At 52.0% G+C, this 18,128-nt stretch overlaps 1 protein-coding gene across 1 annotated transcript; it reads right to left on the bottom strand.

The window, feature by feature from the left end:
- Positions 1 to 2,551: 2,551 nt before the first annotated feature.
- Positions 2,552 to 18,120, bottom strand: amdhd2 (amidohydrolase domain containing 2). The gene is made up of 12 exons (XM_068003573.1): positions 17,737 to 18,120; positions 15,537 to 15,642; positions 14,598 to 14,734; positions 13,997 to 14,136; positions 13,649 to 13,703; positions 12,179 to 12,391; positions 11,408 to 11,496; positions 10,541 to 10,685; positions 9,217 to 9,324; positions 8,644 to 8,712; positions 7,331 to 7,432; positions 2,552 to 4,346 (listed from the first exon to the last, which is right to left on the bottom strand). The coding sequence occupies exons 2-12, from the start codon at positions 15,617 to 15,619 to the stop codon at positions 4,183 to 4,185; spliced, it is 1,305 nt and encodes a 434-aa protein (XP_067859674.1). The 5' UTR covers positions 15,620 to 15,642; positions 17,737 to 18,120; the 3' UTR covers positions 2,552 to 4,182.
- Positions 18,121 to 18,128: the final 8 nt, after the last annotated feature.

Genomic DNA, 18,128 nt, shown 5'->3' with positions numbered 1-18,128 from the left:
GAGTTGTAGCTTCACCAGGTTGGCACCTCATTTTTAGGTACGCCCGGTGCTGCTCCTGGCATGCTCTTCTACACTCCTCATTGAACCAGGGTTGATCCCCTGGCTTGTTGGTAATGGTAGAGTGAGGAATATGTCGGGCCATGAGGTTACAGATTGTGCTGGAATACAATTCTGCTGCTGCTGATGGCCCACAGCACCTCATGGATGCCCAGTTTTGAGCTGTTAGATCTGTTCTGAATCTATCCCATTTAGCACGGTGGTAGTGCCACACAACACGTTGGATGGTGTCCTCAGTGCGAAGACGGGACTTCATCTCCACGAGGACTGTGTGGTGGTCACTCCTACCAATACTGTCATGGACAGATGCATTTGCGACAGGTAGATTGGTGAGGACGAGGTCAAGTAGATTTTTCCCTCGTGTTGGTTCGCTCACCACCTGCCGCAGGCCCGGTCTGGCAGCTATGTCCTTCAGGACTCGGCCAGCTCGGTCAGTAGTGGTGCTACCGAGCCACTCTTGGTGATGGGCATTGAAGTCCCCCACCCAGAGTACATTTTGTGCCCTTGCTACCCTCAGTGCTTCCGCCAAGCGATGTTCAACATGGAGGAGAACTGATTCATCAGCTTAGGGTGGTAGGTGGTAATCAGCAGGAGGTTTCCTTGGCTATGTTTAACCTGATGCCATGAGATTTCATGGGGTCTGGAATCAATGTTGAGGACTCCCAGGGCCACTCCCTCCTGACTGTATATCACTGTACCACCACCTCTGGTCGGTCTGTCCTGCCGGTGGGACAGGACATACCCAGGGATGGTGATGGAAGAGTCTGGGACGTTGGCTGAAAGCTATGATTCTGTGAGTATGGCTATGTCAGGCTGTTGCTTGACTAGTCTGTGGGACAACTCTCCCAATTTTGGCACAATTATTTATGGGTATCCTACAGTCCAAAGCATGCTTGTGATGTTTATAGGAAGCTGTGTTTTAATCTGGCTTTAAAGGCAGCATAGGATGGATCCCACACCCTGAGGTCAGTTAGAGGCTAAGTGTCGCAAGAAGTTTGTGTGGATTGGCAGCTGCTTGTAAATCCCTGGCACTCGCGCTTTGGGGAAAGAATGGGTAATTAAGATCAGCAAAAACAACAGGAAACAACTTTTTTTTTAATATAATTTTGACACTTTGAAGTGTGGCAGATGTACACTGGATGCAAGACTTTTTATACATGTGCGCACGTATAAATATTATAATTAGATATCTCCATTGCACATTAACACTCTAGGGTCGAGCACACACTTCCTGTTTGTCACACTTACTTCGTGTCACAATTTTGCCATTCCATGGGTATCACACATACAGCAACAACCACTTGCGTTTATATAGCACCTTTTAATGTGGTGAAACGGCCCAAGACACTTCACAGGAGTGTAATCAGACAAAAACTGACCCAGAGCCAAAGGAGGTGACATTAGGACAGGTGACAAAGCTTGGTTAAAGAGGTAGGTTTTAAGGAGAGGTTTAAGGAGGGAATTCCAGAGCTTAGGGCCCAGGCAGCTAAAGGCACGGCCTCCACTAGTGAGGGAAACGTGTCCTGGGAATGTTCGATGAAACGGTGTGGAGGGATCTTACTCTGTATTTAACCTGTGCTGTGCCTACTGCAGATACTCAGCACCAAAACATTCCATTCTCTAGGGTTGATATCTCTCATCTTGAACACAAAACTTCACCCAAAAACCAGAGTGTTGGAGGCACAAAAAGAACAGATGTTTGCAAAAAAAATTAACAACAGCGAGAGCTGGTCGAGGAATATTTGTGAACTGACATGTTATTAGCTGCAAATCACAGATTTAATTTTTAAAAAAAATTTAAATCCTCTTCCCCAACTTGAGACATGTGCGAGGGTCTTCTCTCCTCCCCCTCCCCTTGATGGACTTGAGACGACATGTGTGAGGGTCTTCTCTCCTCCCCCCTCCCTGACGGACTTGAGACAACATGTGCGAGGGTCTTCTCTCCTCCCCCTCCCCTTCCCCCTGATGGACTTGAGACGACATGTGTGAGGGTCTTCTCTCCTCCCCCCTCCCTGACGGACTTGAGACAACATGTGCGAGGGTCTTCTCTCCTCCCCCCTCCCTGATGGACTTGCAGTCTATTTGCTGCATTTCATATTCTTATTGCTGCAAAGCACTTCACAGAAACATCACAAGTCTGTCAGGCAGAGACTGACATCTGCTGGTAGCAGGAGAGGACTTCTGGATTTGAGGTGCTGAGAAGTCATTTGGATTTTGAGGCTTGATGTTTACTGTGACTTTAATAAAGAGCAACAGCCCAACACCGATCCCTGCGGGAAACCATTAGCGACCGGTCTCCAAACCGATCCAAATCCATCTGTAACTATTTCCTGCCTACGGCCTTCCAGCCAGTTCTCAATCCTGCATTTCTCCATTGGGACAGAGAAAGACGACACTGAACCAGCTTCTCTGACTGGGATCCTGACTGGGCTAAAGTACAATCCAACATTGATGTTACCTCCTTCACAATTAGGCCTCTGGACTCCACTGAACATTTGCATTAAATATATTTAATTTTTTTAAAAAAAAATCCCTGTCATCAGGACTTTGGTCCCAGTCCTGATCTTTCAGGCCTCAGCCATGGCCGGAGAGCTACAGTGAGTTCAGCATTAACACTTTAATAAACGACAGACGCACACCGACTCCAAAAATCACTCCGTTCCCAGGTTGGCTTCTCACCTTCATTTAGTGACTCAACCTGAAATGGACAGTGAACTTTGCAACACAACAAAGAAGGGCTTGTGATCCTGAGACAGAATGTTCTGGAATAAACACTCTGAAGGAACAGAAATGAAGGTAGTTGGGCCAACGGATGAGGTGTGTTGCAACCTGATGAAGCCCGTTTACATTAGGAGTGAAAGTATCATTCCTGCTGCACCACCAATCTCTTCCAGTTCCAATGAGCAGATGCTGCAGTGAACAGATTACAGAAAGCTCACAACCAACAACAGGAGAGATCATGTGTGAAGTCACACAGCTCGATCTCGAGGGTCGTCAACTCTGGTCGGACGTATTCCAGGAGGTTTCATCACATGACTTCCCGCCTCCTACCTTCCCGCCATTGGTCGCCCGACACGTCCATCCCCGCGACACCCCGCCTTCCCAAGGTCAATTGGAAAGCGAACAGATCCGGTTGGATGATTCTTGACTGTCAGTCAAACAGTTACTTCCCCCTCTCCAATATTCTTATAACTAATAAACAGAAGTTCAAAGAAAATGAAAAAAAACTTTTTTTTTTACGGCCCATGATTTTGCCCCTGGTGTTGCTCACAGCAATGTCCGGGAGATTAACCCTTAATTCCTGGAGACTCCAATCAGGGAGGGTTAGCGACCCTGTCTGTTTATTGCAAACAGTTTGCAGCACCTCGAACGGCAGAAGGCATCAGTCGAGCAGCGAGTGTACTCGGTTAGTGCAAGGACGCAAACGTGCCTGGTAGTCCACTTCTCTTGAACCCCGTTGAACTGCGAGAGTCTGGCCAGAGACAGCGTCGTTCAGTGACACCAGAGCTGATGGAAGCAGAGATCCCCTTTGGGCAGGAGCTGCAATGGGGGCTGGAGGTGGCGTTTTCATTGAGCCCACTGTCTTCGGGTCTGGCCATGGGCCATTTGAGCTGTTAGGCCAACAACAACCTTTCAACCTTCATTCGCCCCATCTCCGGACACGGGGGTTGAGGGGGGGCCTGACTGGATTTACAAAGCGAATAGTTGGCACAGATAATTAATCAGTTATAATAAAAGCATCTTTCAGTTCCATCTCTAACCCTCCCCCCACCCAGCAATCACTTCCCCTCCCACACTGTTCTCCCATTGCAGAAAAATATTCAATAAAATTAAAATCTGTGCAATTTAGAAGTAATCCAAGTACATTAATGGAGCTGCTTCCAGTATAAAACCAGGGGAGCTCTGCGAATATCGGCCCGAGACGTCAGTTGTCAGTCGCACAAGTGAGGTGTTGGAGGGTCAACTGGTATTTTATGCTGAGAATTTAGCAGTTCCAGGATAATCGGACAGGTGTTGAACAGTGCCTGGATGACGAACATTGAAAATGTCGAGGTGTGAACCGAATGCCAGTGCTGGGACTGTGCACAGTGCGAGCCCGGTACCGAGTCCCCAAACTTACTCCACTCATTGCGTCAACTCAGGATCAAGTGACCAATCCGTCTCAGTCACCAGTGGTTCACAGTGACCGTGCTCTGGCGGTTTGTCTGGGTCCACACATTGTTTCCACACCCACTCTCCTGCGATGTAAGTGGCTTTAACATTCAGCTCAGTATCCAGCAGCACCAGGTCTGTAATAAAGGGCAGAGGACGAAGGCACACGATAAGAAATGGATGAGCTCGAACGGATTTAAGCCGCGAGTGTCTGTCGTGCCTCAGTGGGAGTCACTCTCGCCTCGGAGTCTGAAGGTCGTGGGTTCGAGCCCCACTCCAGAGACTTCAGCACAAAATCCAGGCCGACACTCCCGGGAGCGCCGCACCGTCCGAGGGGCCGCACCGAGGGAGCGCCGCACCGTCCGAGGGGCCGCACCGAGGGAGCGCCGCACCGTCCGAGGGGCCGCACCGAGGGAGCGCCGCACCGAGGGAGCGCCGCACCCAAGATGAAACGTTAAAGCGATATAAAAGATCCCAAGGCACTATTTGAAAAAAAAATTTGCATTTATGTCGACCCTCAGGAGGTGCAGCCCTCCCCCCGGCACCGACCCTCAGGAGGTGCAGCCCTCCCCCCGGCACCGACCCTCAGGAGGTGCAGCCCTCCCCCCGGCACCGACCCTCAGGAGGTGCAGCCCTCCCCCCGGCACTGCACTGGGAGTGTCGGCCTGAATTATGGGCTCAAGTCTCTGGAGTGGGATTTGAACCCATGACTTTCTGATTCAGGTGAGAGCGACCCATTGAGGCAAGGTTTATATCTGATGAGGATTGAGGTTAGTGACTGTAGTGCGAGTTCACACTGACGTGATCAAATAGAGAGGGCGAGGGAGCAGTACAGGATGGCCAGGCAGTGACTTTATAATTCATGAGTTGCATCTGGTCACAAAGAATAAGGAATTCTCAGCCTCTTCGTTAAACGTCATCAGAAACTGGAGACATTTGATTCACAAATTGGAAACCCAGCAAACCGCACTGAGCAAAGCAAACAAGTCAGGTCAGAGTCACACTCGGGAAAGCCCAGTGGAATAATGGCTCCCGATCGAACGTAGCCTCCTAACGCTTGGTTTTAAAAAAATGTCTCTCACACATCATTAGGTTTGTTCTACAGGGAAAGAAACGCAATTTCTCTTCATGATCTACAGTTAAAGAGATGTTTTCAATTCCAACACCAGGAGCAGTCCCTGCACCCAGCCCCCTCCCCCACACCGCCCCCAGCCCCGCCCCCTGCACCCAGCCCCGCCCCCTGCACCCAGCCCCGCCCCTTCCCACCCTGCACCCAGCCCCGCCCCTTCCCGCCCCCACACCCAGCCCCGCCCCCTCCCCACCCTGCACTGCCCCCTCCCCACCCTGCACCCAGCCCCGCCCCCTCCCCACCCTGCACCCAGCCCCGCCCCTTCCCACCCTGCACCCAGCCCCGCCCCTCCCCACACCCAGCCCCCTGCACACAGCTCCGCCCCAGCCCCCTCACGGCCCCTCCCGCCCCCACACCCAGCCCCGCCCCCTCCCCACCCTGCACTGCCCCCTCCCCACCCTGCACCCAGCCCCGCCCCCTCCCCACCCTGCACCCAGCCCCGCCCCTTCCCACCCTGCACCCAGCCCCAGAGGGCAGCAAGTCCAGGGATGCTGGGCGGAGTTGGGGGTGGTCAGGCCGAGCTGATTCAGTGATGGGAATGTGACCAAACCCCCCGAAATCTGTCAGTGCTGTTTAAATGAATCGTCCTCAGAACGACGGCAAATAATGACCTCAACCGTTGTATTAATCCCACCCTGAGCACTACTAGTTGCTGTGTTGATTGCCGTTAAGCATTGGATTAATCAGTCCTTAACGAGCAGCTTTCACTGTGAGCCGACCAGCCTGCCTCCTCACTCGAGTCTAGTTTCTAATGAAACTTTACTTCTGGAGGACCACTCAGTAATTAAGGTTTGTGGAGTTTAAATCAGATTAGAGGAGTCAGAAAATGGTGAATTGTGCAGGCGTCAGATCTCATTAACCTTTCTATCTGTCGCTTTGAAACCAGTTTGTTAATAAAACAAGGGATTGGTTTTCCCTGATGTGGAGTTCGGTGATGGATGTTTACACTGTCAGCTGGTATAACTCTGTCTCTCTGCAAAAACTGATTTAAAAAAAGGAAATAATAATTAATAAGGTCAGTATTAAATTCTGGAGCAGGCCCTCGATTGGTAGTGGTGGCAGAGGAAGCTCACACCACACTGTTGTAAAAGTTGCAGAACAAAGTGCAGGAAGGTGGAGCTCGCGGTGGGCAGTGTTGGGGGAAGAGGGGACCATTTGTTCCCCCCCCCTCCCCCCTCACACTGAGGGTGAGTGTTCAGGGGGGCGACGGGCGGGTGAGAACTTGAAAGACGGGGCAAAAACAAACCAAATAAAAGTTGCAATCCCTCCCTCTCCCAGCAGTTTGTGTCATTGTTTCTGACTCGGGACCCCCCCCCACACCCTGAGAGTGGGGGCTCGAGATGAGCTTTAGTTGCTTTGTTCCTTACAGATTACCCATTATAATAGCACGTGCCTTCAGAAAGGGACTGTGGGAGTCACTCACTCGCTCACTCTCGTGTTCAGGACCCACGTCCCTCCTTTATGGGATGATGTAAAATACCGGGGTCTTTATCTGGTCTCAGTTGCTCAGCCATTTACTCAGATCATTAACGGTCTCAAGTTCTACCTCCCTTAGTTAAACCTAAAGGCCACAGCTTTGAAATCGCTGTGGAGTCATCACTGTGACAGAGGGAATTACTCCAAGAAGTGTGACATCTGACACAGCAGGGATTCGAACCGAGTGCGGCACCAGTTACAAGTTTTGAAGGAGCGGTCGATCCGTCTCCCGGGATTGTTTCACACGACGTGCCGAGAGGGACAGACCCTCCTCCACCGGACATCCAAAACCTGCCCTTTGCCCCATACACAATCGAGCCGTCTCTCAGACGAGCCCCGGACTCGGACACCTCCCCGCCCGCCTGCTTCAGCTGTGTGATCACTCTCACTCCCTCAGCAAAGTCTTAAGTTTGTCCTCACAGCCCGGTCCCCTGGCCCTAGGCCCCCGGCCCCTCTCCGGTCTGGCTTACGGTTCTCCGGCCGGTCCCTGTGCCCGGGTGGGCGGCGCTCCCTCACCTGCATCTGTGCCGTAGTCCAGCGTGCCCTTGGCGTGCTCGATCCCCAGGAGCTGAGCAGGGTGGAGCGATGCAGCTTCCAGAGCTGCCTCCACTGTACAACCTGAGGGGGAACGAGAGAGAGGTTCCAGCTCAGCAAAGTGGGAGGATTTACTTCCCGGACTAGGCCCTTGGTATCCTCATATAATCTCATTTTAAAAACTGCTAAATAATTCCCTTACTGCTGTGCAGAGAGTGTCTCCGATTTATTCAGTGCAGTCACTAACCAGTGGGGCCATGATTACATAGAATTTACAGCTCAGAAACAGGCCATTCGGCCCAACAGGTCCATGCTGGTGCTTATGCTCCACATGAGCCTCCTCCCTCCCTACTTCATCTCACCCCATCAGCATATCCTACTATTCCTTTCTCCCTCGTGTGTTTATCTAGTCTCCCTTAAATGCATCTACACTATTCACCTCAATCACTCCATGTTCCACATTCTAATCACTCTCTGGCTGGTGACAGACCTCCTCCTGCCTGTCTGTGCTGACTCCAATTCAATCCGCCCAACGCCAGACAGGCTTTCACATAACCGTCTGATTTAGGTCACACGAGTGAAGCAACCGAGTTAAACCACAGCTTCCTCCCTCCCTCCCAAACACTGAGTCAACAAGTCCCAACTGTGCTGTTTGCCAGTTTGACCCTCTGTTCCCTTTACCGATGGTCAAGATTTGCCTTTTTCAGTACCATTTACTTGGACACCTCACTGGCCAGGACATGGGGGAGAACTCCCCTACTCTTCTTCAAATAGTGGCCGTGGGATCTTTTCCGTCCACCTGAGAGGGGCAGACGGGGCCTCGGTTTAATGTCTCATCCGAAAGGCGGCACCTCCGACAGTGCAGCACTCCCTCGGTATGACACTGGGAGTGTCGGTCTGGATTGCGAGCTCAAGCCTCTGGAGAGAGGGGCTCAAACCCATGATCTTCTGACTCAGAGGTGAGGAGAGTTCACAGTTCCTGGGATTGAGGCCTGAGTATCAAGTTCCAGGGCAGCTGATTCACTGCAGTCCGATTTAAACTGTTGCTGCAGGCAATCTGTTCTCGGCATTTATTGCTTTAAAAAAAAACTGCATTTATATATCACCTTTCACATCCTCCGCGGCCCCTCCCCCCAAACTACTGCCCGCGGCCCCTCCCCCCAAACTACTGCCCGCGGCCCCTCCCCCCAAACTACTGCCCGTGGCCCACGACCTCTCCCCCCAATCTATTGCCCTGTGACTCGAGGCCCTGGTCTTGTGACACAGCTCGGTGCTGAATCGTCCAGTCTGCTCACCTGCCACCTGCCATAGATGTCGGACACACATATCCATCGTAGCGATGCTCCCGCTCAGCGTCTTAGTCCCTGTGCAGAGGTCAGAAAAGTTCAGTGGTCATTCTGGGTCACTCATAATACGGACTGGCCACACCAGCAATTACGGCCCTGGTCACCAGTAAATGGGGTTCACACAAAGACCCTCTCCCCTCCTTCCATGTCCCACAGCTGTAAACCCTCCATCCTGCCTCACACCTGCTCTCACCCCCACCCCCCAACCAGCCAACTAATGCCCATCATTCTACCAACTCACTGCTCTTCATTGAATAGAGGCCATGGGATCTTTTACATCCACCTGAGGGGGCAGACGGGGCCTCGATTTAACAGATCGTCCAAAGGACGACACCTCCGACAGCGCAGCGCTCCCTCAGCAACTGCTCTGGGAGCTGTCAGCCCGGAGAATGGGCTCAAGTCTCTGGAGTTTCTTGAACCCACGACCTTCTGAGAGATGAGTGCGCTACCCACTGCGCCACAGGTGACCCTCGTCCCCTCCAGTGTGAGATAAGACGCACCAGATTCTTTACTACGTCTTACCTGCTACGTAAGCGTGAAACCCATCGATCTCTATCACCTGCTGACCCAGGGTGTGCTGGCCCGAGGGAAGCCCCATGGCCATGATCGCGTCTGTCACCAGCACCAAACCTGCCGTGAGGAAAAGGGAGAGAAAGGGGTTAGAACACTGCAGGTCGTCCACAGGTCACTCTCAGGGGGAGGAGGAGGAGAAGCACAGAGACTGCCCGAAAGGGTAAAACATCGACTTCTTTCGCACTGCCTGGCAGGACCCTCGAGCGTACGATTCCGCTGCCGCGAGCTGAATGACTCGGGATTAGTAGCGTAAACACGGGGTGGGGGAGGGTGTCGGCGGGTGTCCCACAATCCAAACTAAACCAGCAGCAGCTGGAGCAAGTTCCGGGTTCCAGTGTCAGCCGGTGCTGGGTTAAACCGCCGTCACAGAGAGGGGCAGGAGGTGCCCCACACACTGCTCCACATCACTTATAGAGAGAGTGATCAGCGCGGCTCCCAGACTCGTCCCTGGAGAACTCCACAAATCACCGGCTCCCAGACTCGTCCCTGGAGAACTCCACAAATCACCGGCTCCCAGACTCGTCCCTGGAGAACTCCACAAATCACCGGCTCCCAGATGGTCTTTTCCCATTGATCCCCACTTGCTGCTTTTTAGTACTAAACCAATTAGCTGAGGTGCCCTTAACTCGGTGAGCTCCAGTTAGTAGCGAAGGTTTTCTGAGCCAAACAAATCTCACCCCCACCCACCCCCCCAAAACCAGGAGTGCCCCGGAGTCTCGAGGAATTGAGGATAAATCTCCAGGACACTGCTGCCAGCAAAGCCCCAGGACATAAATCAGAGGGGCAGTAAAAATAACGTCGTGTTCTTTTAAAATTTTCTTTGAACACTTTCGTTTATTATAAAAATATTGGAGATGGGGCTTTGACTGGAAGTCAAGAATCATCCAATAAGGTAACGGAGAGTCTGTTCACTTTCCAATTGGCTGTGGGGTGGGGGGGCGGAGCATCACAAGGATTGACATGTTGGGTGACCAATGGCAGAAACGTGGGGACGGGGCATCTAGAGGATGGACGTGTCGGGCGACCAATGGCGGGAGTGTGGGGGTGGGGCAGTTGGAGGTCATGTGATGAAACCTCCTGGAATACGTCCGACCAGAGTTGGCGACCCTGAACTCTGTCGGGCGGAGGTGGGGAGTTAGGAGTGACACGGAGGTGAAGCTGACTCCCTTCCATCAGCTGTCGATGGGAGATCACCATCTTTATTCTACAAAAGGCTGTTGAAATGTGAGTTAGCACTAGCCTCAGTTAGCGGTACAGGAGTTTGACCTTTTACCTTTGGGGTGCGCTCGATAAGCAATCCTCAGCGCTGCGGGATTGGTGTGGATTCCGTCGGCAATCATTCCGTAGAACACAGGCTGACCGGCAGGAATCTGGTCGCTGGTCAGCAGGCCGACTATCCCAGGGTCCCTGTGGTGAAACTGGACGCAAAAGAAAGCCCAAAGTGCGTGGGTTACATCTCACATAAAACGACAAGTCACGGTCGGAGGAACCGAGCAGCAAACAAGCGATTCGCTTAATCCCCGAGAGAACTCTCCGCTGCCGTGGCAGAGAGATTCGCAGTGAGCCTTTTATCGCAAGGTACAGGATCGAGGTCCGAAATACACCCCCTCCCTCTCCTGCTATCGGAAGGTGTCCTGACCCTGTCGATCTAGACTCCAGCAAGGGATCAGCCCACCAGGATGGGGAGGAGATCCCACAGCACCATTTGAAGAGCAGGGGAGTTCTCCCTGGTGCCCTGGGCGATATTTATCTCATTGCTGTTTGTGGGATCTTGCTGTGCACAAATTGGCTGCTGCGTTTCCCCACATTACAACAGTGACTACACTTCAAAAGTACTTCATTGGTTGTAAAGCACTGAGATGTGCTGAGTCGCGAAAGGCCCGATATAAATGCAAGTTCTCTCTCTGGAACATTTAAACCCACCTCGAGTACCAGAGACTTAGTTCATCAGCAAATAAAATGCTCATTTTATTAATTACAGGACATTAAAAAAATAATCCTCGAGTTTACCACTGAAAGCAACGAATAGGAGCTGAAGAGCGTTCTGGGAACCAGTTTACAAACGGCACCCCCCACCCGGTCTCCATTACCTGCCCCTCCCCTCAGGTTAACAGCGAATGAACAAGGGAATTAAACTCACAGGGAGCATGGCATTGAAGAGATGGGTGATGAAAGTGGCTCCCTGATTCACCGCATCTTCAGCCTGCAACAGATTGGCGACAGAATGTCCTGCAGAGGTTTGGAGAAAGAAAACACGGTTTAATTCAGTCTCCACCAATAACATTAAACGCTGGCAAATTTCCAAACGTCCTGCAGATTCTGCCTCCCGTTGGAGAAAGTCTGATTACAGTCCACGCTGGGGACCGACTATCGGACCCGCACCATGGGGTCTCAATGTTTCAATCTCATTAATTCACTGATATGTTCAGACAGGCACGCACACCCCGACAGAGACACAGACACACACACAGACACACACACAGACACAGACACAGACACAGACACAGACACAGACACACACACCACACACAGACACACACACCACACACACCACACACACACACACACACACCACACACACACACCACACACACACACACACACCACACACACACACACACACCACACACACACACACCACACACACACCACACACCCACACACACACACACACCACACACACCACACACACCACACACACACACTGACAGAGACACGCACAGAAAGACCAAAGATATCAGCACTGTGAGCTGTGGGATTCTATAACCAGAGTCACAGGCCTGTCAGTGCAATCTGTGGGGTCGATGGGTCCTCTCTCCCCGATCAGGTGAGCAGCCATGATCGGAGACGACAAAAGAACAAAGATAAACAGTAACAGTAAAAAGCTGCCTGCGGCCGGCTCCATTCTTACCCAGCGAGACTCGGATCCCACGACTGACCAGCTGGCTGATGACCTCTTCGCTCCTCTGCAGCTCGGGTGCCAGTGTGACGATTCGGACGTTGTCCAGGGAGCCGTACGTGTCGAGCAGATCCTGGAATCCGTTCTTTTCAAACGTCCGGAGATACCCCTCGGGGTGAGCACCTTTCTTATCCTTGCTAATGAACGGCCCCTCCAAGTGTAGGCCTTGATGACAGGACACAAAGCAAAGACTCCTGTTAGAACAGGCCCGTGTCCCCTCACCCACCCACACGCACCCCTTTCTGATCCATGGATCGGTGGACAGCTCTATCGCCTCAGTCAGCAGGTCGTGGGTTCGAGCCCCACTCCAGGCACTTGAGCACATAATCTAGGTTGACACTCCCAGTGCAGCACTGAGGGAGTGCTGCACTGTCAGAGGTGCCGTCTTTCGGATCAGAAGTTAAACCCAAGCCCCGCCTGCCCTCTCAGGTGGACGTAAAAGATCCCACAGCACTATTTGAAGAGTAGGGGAGTTCTTCCGGGTGTCCTGGCCAATATTTATCCCTCAACCAACATCACTAAAACAGATGATCTGGTCATTTATCTCACTGTTGTTTGTGGGATCTTGCTGTGCGCAAATTGGCTGCCGCGTTTCCTGCACTACAAGTGACTACACTTCAAAAAGTACGTCATTGGCTGTAAAGCACTTTGGGACGTCCTGAGGCCGTGAAAGGCGCTATATAAATGCAAGTTCTTCTTTTTCTTCCCTGGAATGTTCTCGGTTCCCAACGTGCTCACCAACTGACAATTCTTGTTCCTTTCACGGTTACAAATTCTCCACCCAGTTCGATTTCAGACTTCAGATAGTCTCAAAGCTCTCCTCCTCTCCCTGTCTCAGACACACAAACACTCCCCAAGTCTCACTTCCACCCCTCCCCCCCAGTTATTGATTTTAAGAGCACTGAGTGTAACCACTTGTGCATTCCTGCTGACCCCGTAAACAGTGAATCTCAGGGAAACACACCACGGGTTACCAGTTATCGCTGAGCCGCAGCGTTCATTCCAAGGATTCCCACTGTCCAACTGCAGCCCCAACAGGATCTAATCCCATTAATTCTCCTTCCTGGTACGAGACTGTCCCTTACATGTGATTTCTGTTAGAAGATTAGCTGAAAGGACTTCCTGGGACTTACCAGGAGATGCGAGTAAGTTTCTCTGGTGGTAAATGTCTCGAGTATTTGACACATCAAATGCCCCCCCTTGTTGGCGAGGACTCTCACTCATTGTTGGGCCGTGGTGTGTAACCGAGGAGATTGCCCACTGTTACACTTCACCGGTGATAACCAGCAGGCCTCAAACAAATCACCGGCTTCCCCTGGCCTGTGCTCACACTCACGGGCGACTCGTCACTATCCCAGCACGAGGAGGGAAGCTGGAGAGAAAATCCTTGGAAATTTAAACCCAAAGACCCGAGCAACTCACCCAAAATACCTGCTCCTCGAGGCCCACCGTCCTGCACCTCGATTTGAGGAATAATCTGTGAGGGAAAAGGGTTAAAGGTCTTTAAAAAAAATCATTCTACAAGGTGGTCAGTTTGATTAACTATTTATTGATGTTAGAAATCTTACCCATTGCACACACTTCCTGCAGGCGTCACACTTACTCCTTGTTACATTTTATCTGTCACACTTTGCATTACTCATAATATAAACAATGTGGTCTATCGCCCTCTCCCCCATCCCCTTGGCCCACATTTAATCAGAAGCCCAGCCCATCTCTCCCCCCACCCACCCCCCCCGCCGCGGTCCCCCGCGATGTGACGAGACGTACCTGGTGGTAGACGGAGACTGGAGAGGTCACAAGAGTCGGGCAGAAGGAGGTGACTCCGGTCGACAGCAGCTTCCGAGCGACCAAGGTAACCCTGCACTGCAAGTCAGCTGTGGGCAAGGAGAAGTCAGAGCCGTATCCTCCTAGGAAACAGGCGTTAACACGTGACACTCGGCCACCATCCCCAAACACAATCTACGGCTTGCAAGACAAAAATTCCAGAATGATATTCAAGGTGGACTGGCTCCCCCGAAAGGGCACAGGAATGTCAGGGATAAAGGAGGGGTGGGGGGGGGAAGGAGCCACCGACGGTGAGGCGAAGGAAGTGGGGGATGGATAAGAAGTCCAGAAAAAGAGTAACACAGGGTGCTCGAGTTGTACGGCCGGAGGAGGTTACAGAGATAGGGAGGGGTGAGGCCATGGAGGGATCTGAACACAAGGATGAGAGTTTTAAATTCGAGGGGTGGGGTTAGTGATTGATTAAAGCTGGGGTGCAGGGCACTGCGGGGGGGCTTTTACCGACTGAGCTACTCGGAGGTCCCACAGCTTAAATTTTGACTGGGAGCCCCGCCCACCTCAGGGTCGGGCTAAACCCTTCGCTCACCATTGATCTGCGTGTCGATGAATCCTGGGGCAATGATGCTGCCCTTGCAATCGACCTGAATATCCGCATAACCTTTCTCATCGAAGAACAACTTCTCCGGGTTAAGGATCTTCCCCTCACGAACCCAAAGGTCCTCCCTTCAAAACAGAGACAGATGGAGCAGAGATTGAGACGTGTAGAAGCAAGTGAGGAGGCTCCAGCTTCCCGCATTCGGTGCCAGCCATGGCTCAACGGTGGGGCAAAGGAAGTGGAGGATGGGGCAAGAGGCCAGAATAAGAGTGTCACACTCTCACCCGAGTCAAAAGGTCACGGGTTCGGAGACCCGAGCACAAAATCCAGGCTGACTCTCCCAGTGCCATTACCGAAGGAGTGCTGCACTGTCAGAGGTGCCGTCTTTTGGATGAGATGTTAAACCGAGGCCCCGTCTGCCCTCCAGAGTGGACTTAAAAAAATCCCACGCACTATTGAAAGAAGAGCAGGGGAGGTCTTCCCAGTGTCCTGGACCAATAATTATCCCTCAAGCAACATCACTAAAAACAGATTCTCTGGTCATTATCTCATTGCTGTTTGTGGGATCTTGCTGTGCGCAAATTGGCTGCTACGTTTCCCACATTACAACAGTGACAACACTTCAAAAATCCTTCATTGGCTGTGAAGCACTTTGGGACATCGAGATCGTGCATGCAAGTTCTTAACCTGATAAAACATTATTTCTCCCACTCTCCGTACGGCATTGGCTCTGACTGGGCTCACACTCTGGAACCTATCCGAGTGCTCATTCTTAATGGGAGAGATTATGGAGCCAGTTGCAGGCAAGCTTCTTGACCAGAGTCGGTATCACGGCTGAGCCGAAGGTTATTCTCATCTCATGTCCACAAACAATTTGCATTTATATATAATGCCCTTCAACCATACTGGGAGAGAGTGCACATCACTGACCTCTGTAAACTGTGATCCTTCAGAATATGGCAGTTCTGGAACTGTGTAATAGGGGCATCCGAGACCGATTTATTGGATGGCATTTTTAAAGGGAGGAACCAATTCCCTGCAAGAGATAATTAAAACTGTTAGATACCACAGCGCACTCTCTGACACGATGAGGAGTATCTTTACTGATAAACAGACTCTGCAGACAACAGGAAGATTTACCATACCGATGCAGATAAAGACTGCTCCAGCATATAGGCCACACCCAAACTTGAACCTTTCTCCACCTCCCCCCAGGCCGTCTTTTCCTATGTATGGGCAAGCCGAGGTCTTAATTCACTCCTACAGGTCAGCAGTGTGAATTCACCCCCCTGTTTATAGTGGGGGCAGGTTTGGCAGCAATGGGACATTAGCACATGCATTATCTTCTGCTCTGTACACACCTTTCTCCAACGTCAAGGAAGGTCCTGGGCCAGGAGGTGTGCGGCCTTTGTCCCATTGCTGTCAGACCCGTCCTGACCATAAACGGGGGCTGAATTTAGTATGGAGAGAACCATCATGTAGAAATGGTTCAGTAATATAAACAGGGCATTAAATACAAGTGCGGTGTTCCAGCTGCAAAGGAGGGAAGAATCACACCGGAGGTCCCAGTTAACCACTAACCTTCGCTGCAAAATAAAAGTATAATTGGTCACTGCATGTGTTGGTCAGGATAACATGAGAACTTTGCTTTTCTCCAGATGGTGCAACGAGATCTTCGAAATTCATCTGAGCAGGTAAACGGGACCTCAGTTTTTAACTTATCCTTTCAGCTTATCCACGACCTTTGGACTCAGAGGCAATAGTGCTGCCAAGTGAGCTACACTGACAGTAATGCTAAAAGTCAACACACTCAATTATATTTTCAACACCTTCTTTGCCATAGAATTTCATGCAACTACCTGCACATTATGGAGGTGACTGTAGGTGCACTCTGCACCAACACTACCCACCTGTACAGAGAATAGGTGAAGCATTGCATGTGGCATATCAGAACTGGGTGCTTTGTTTCAGTCAGGTTTAACCCTTGATTTTGGAATTCACCTTTCAGAAGGCAATCATAAAGATTCATTAGGTTTAACCCTAAAATCAGAAGCAGAGCTATGGGGAAAGAGCAGGGGAGTGGGACTAATTGGGTAGCTCTTTCAAAGAGTCAGCACAGGCATAATAGACGGAATGGCCTCCTTCTGAGCTGTACGATTCTACGATTACTCAGCAGCAGCTTATGTTGTTCTGCTTTCTTTAACCTTTACAGAGAACTGCAACCGTTACACTTTGTAAGTAAGGTTAGTTCATGCGTTATCCCAGCTGCTGAAGTCAAATGGAATGTGAAAATCAGTTATTCTGCTGTCCCTTTTGCTCCTTATCACGATCGGTCTCTTCTGGTTTTGGTGCAAAGGAACAGTCAAAGTATAGTGTAAAGGAGCCTCACTGTACTGGAACCAAAGCTCCCCCTCCTCTCAGAATCATAGCAAGGTCACAGCACAGAAGGAGGCCATTCGGCCCATCGAGTCAGTGCGGGCTCTATGCAAGAGCAATCCAGCTGGTCCCATTCCCTTTCCCCGTAGCCATGCAATTTTTCCCTTTCAAGTACTTATCCAGTTCCCTTTTCAAACCCATGATTGAATCTGCCTCCACCACCCCTTCAGGCAGTGCATTCCAGATCCTAACCACTCACTCTCAGTCTCTCCTCATTCCTACAGATTTCCTGCTGTCCAGGGGCAACAGTACAACAGTGACTACACTTCAAAAGTGCTCCATTGGCTGTAAGGCGCTTTGAGACGTCCCGAGCTCATGAAAGGCGCTGTAGAAATCGAAGTCTTTCTCTCATCCCCCTCCCTCTCTCCCTCCTCATCCCCCTCCCTCCCTCCCTCTCTCCCTCCTCATCCCCCTCCCTCCCTCCCTCTCTCCCTCCTCATCCCCCTCCCTCCCTCCCTCTCTCCCTCCTCATCCCCCTCCCTCCCTCTCTCCCTCCTCATCCCCCTCCCTCTCCCTCCCTCCTCATCTCCCTCTCTCCCTCCTCTCCCTCCCTCCTCATCCCCCTCCCCCCCTCCTCCCCCTCCCCCTCCTCCTCCCCCTCCCCCTCCTCCTCCCCCTCCTCCTCTAACCCAGTAACTCTGCGAGACTCCAACCACATCGAAAGCCCCCTGAAGTTTTTTTTGCGATTCATTACCTGCCGCACCAATTACAGCCTGCGGGCTCCTTCAGTCGGATTCGCTCCGGCCGCACTCTCCCCGCTCCGGCCGCTCTCTCCCCGCTCCTTGCTCCGGCCGCTCTCTCCTCGGTCCCCGCTCCTTGCTCCGGCCGCTCTCTCCTCGGTCCCCGCTCCGGCCGCTCTCTCCTCGGTCCCCGCTCCTTGCTCCGGCCGCTCTCTCCTCGGTCCCCGCTCCGGCCGCTCTCTCCTCGGTCCCCGCTCCGGCCGCTCTCTCCTCGGTCCCCGCTCCTTGCTCCGGCCGCTCTCTCCCCGCTCCCCCGGTCCTTGCTCCGGCCGCTCTCTCCTCGGTCCCCGCTCCTTGCTCCGGCCGCTCTCTCCCCGCTCCCCCGGTCCTTGCTCCGGCCGCACTC

Source organism: Heptranchias perlo, chromosome 22, assembly GCF_035084215.1.
Source record: "Heptranchias perlo isolate sHepPer1 chromosome 22, sHepPer1.hap1, whole genome shotgun sequence".
In the NCBI taxonomy this organism is placed as follows: Eukaryota; Metazoa; Chordata; class Chondrichthyes; order Hexanchiformes; family Hexanchidae; genus Heptranchias; species Heptranchias perlo.
This window is presented reverse-complemented; position numbering and strand designations above follow the sequence as displayed.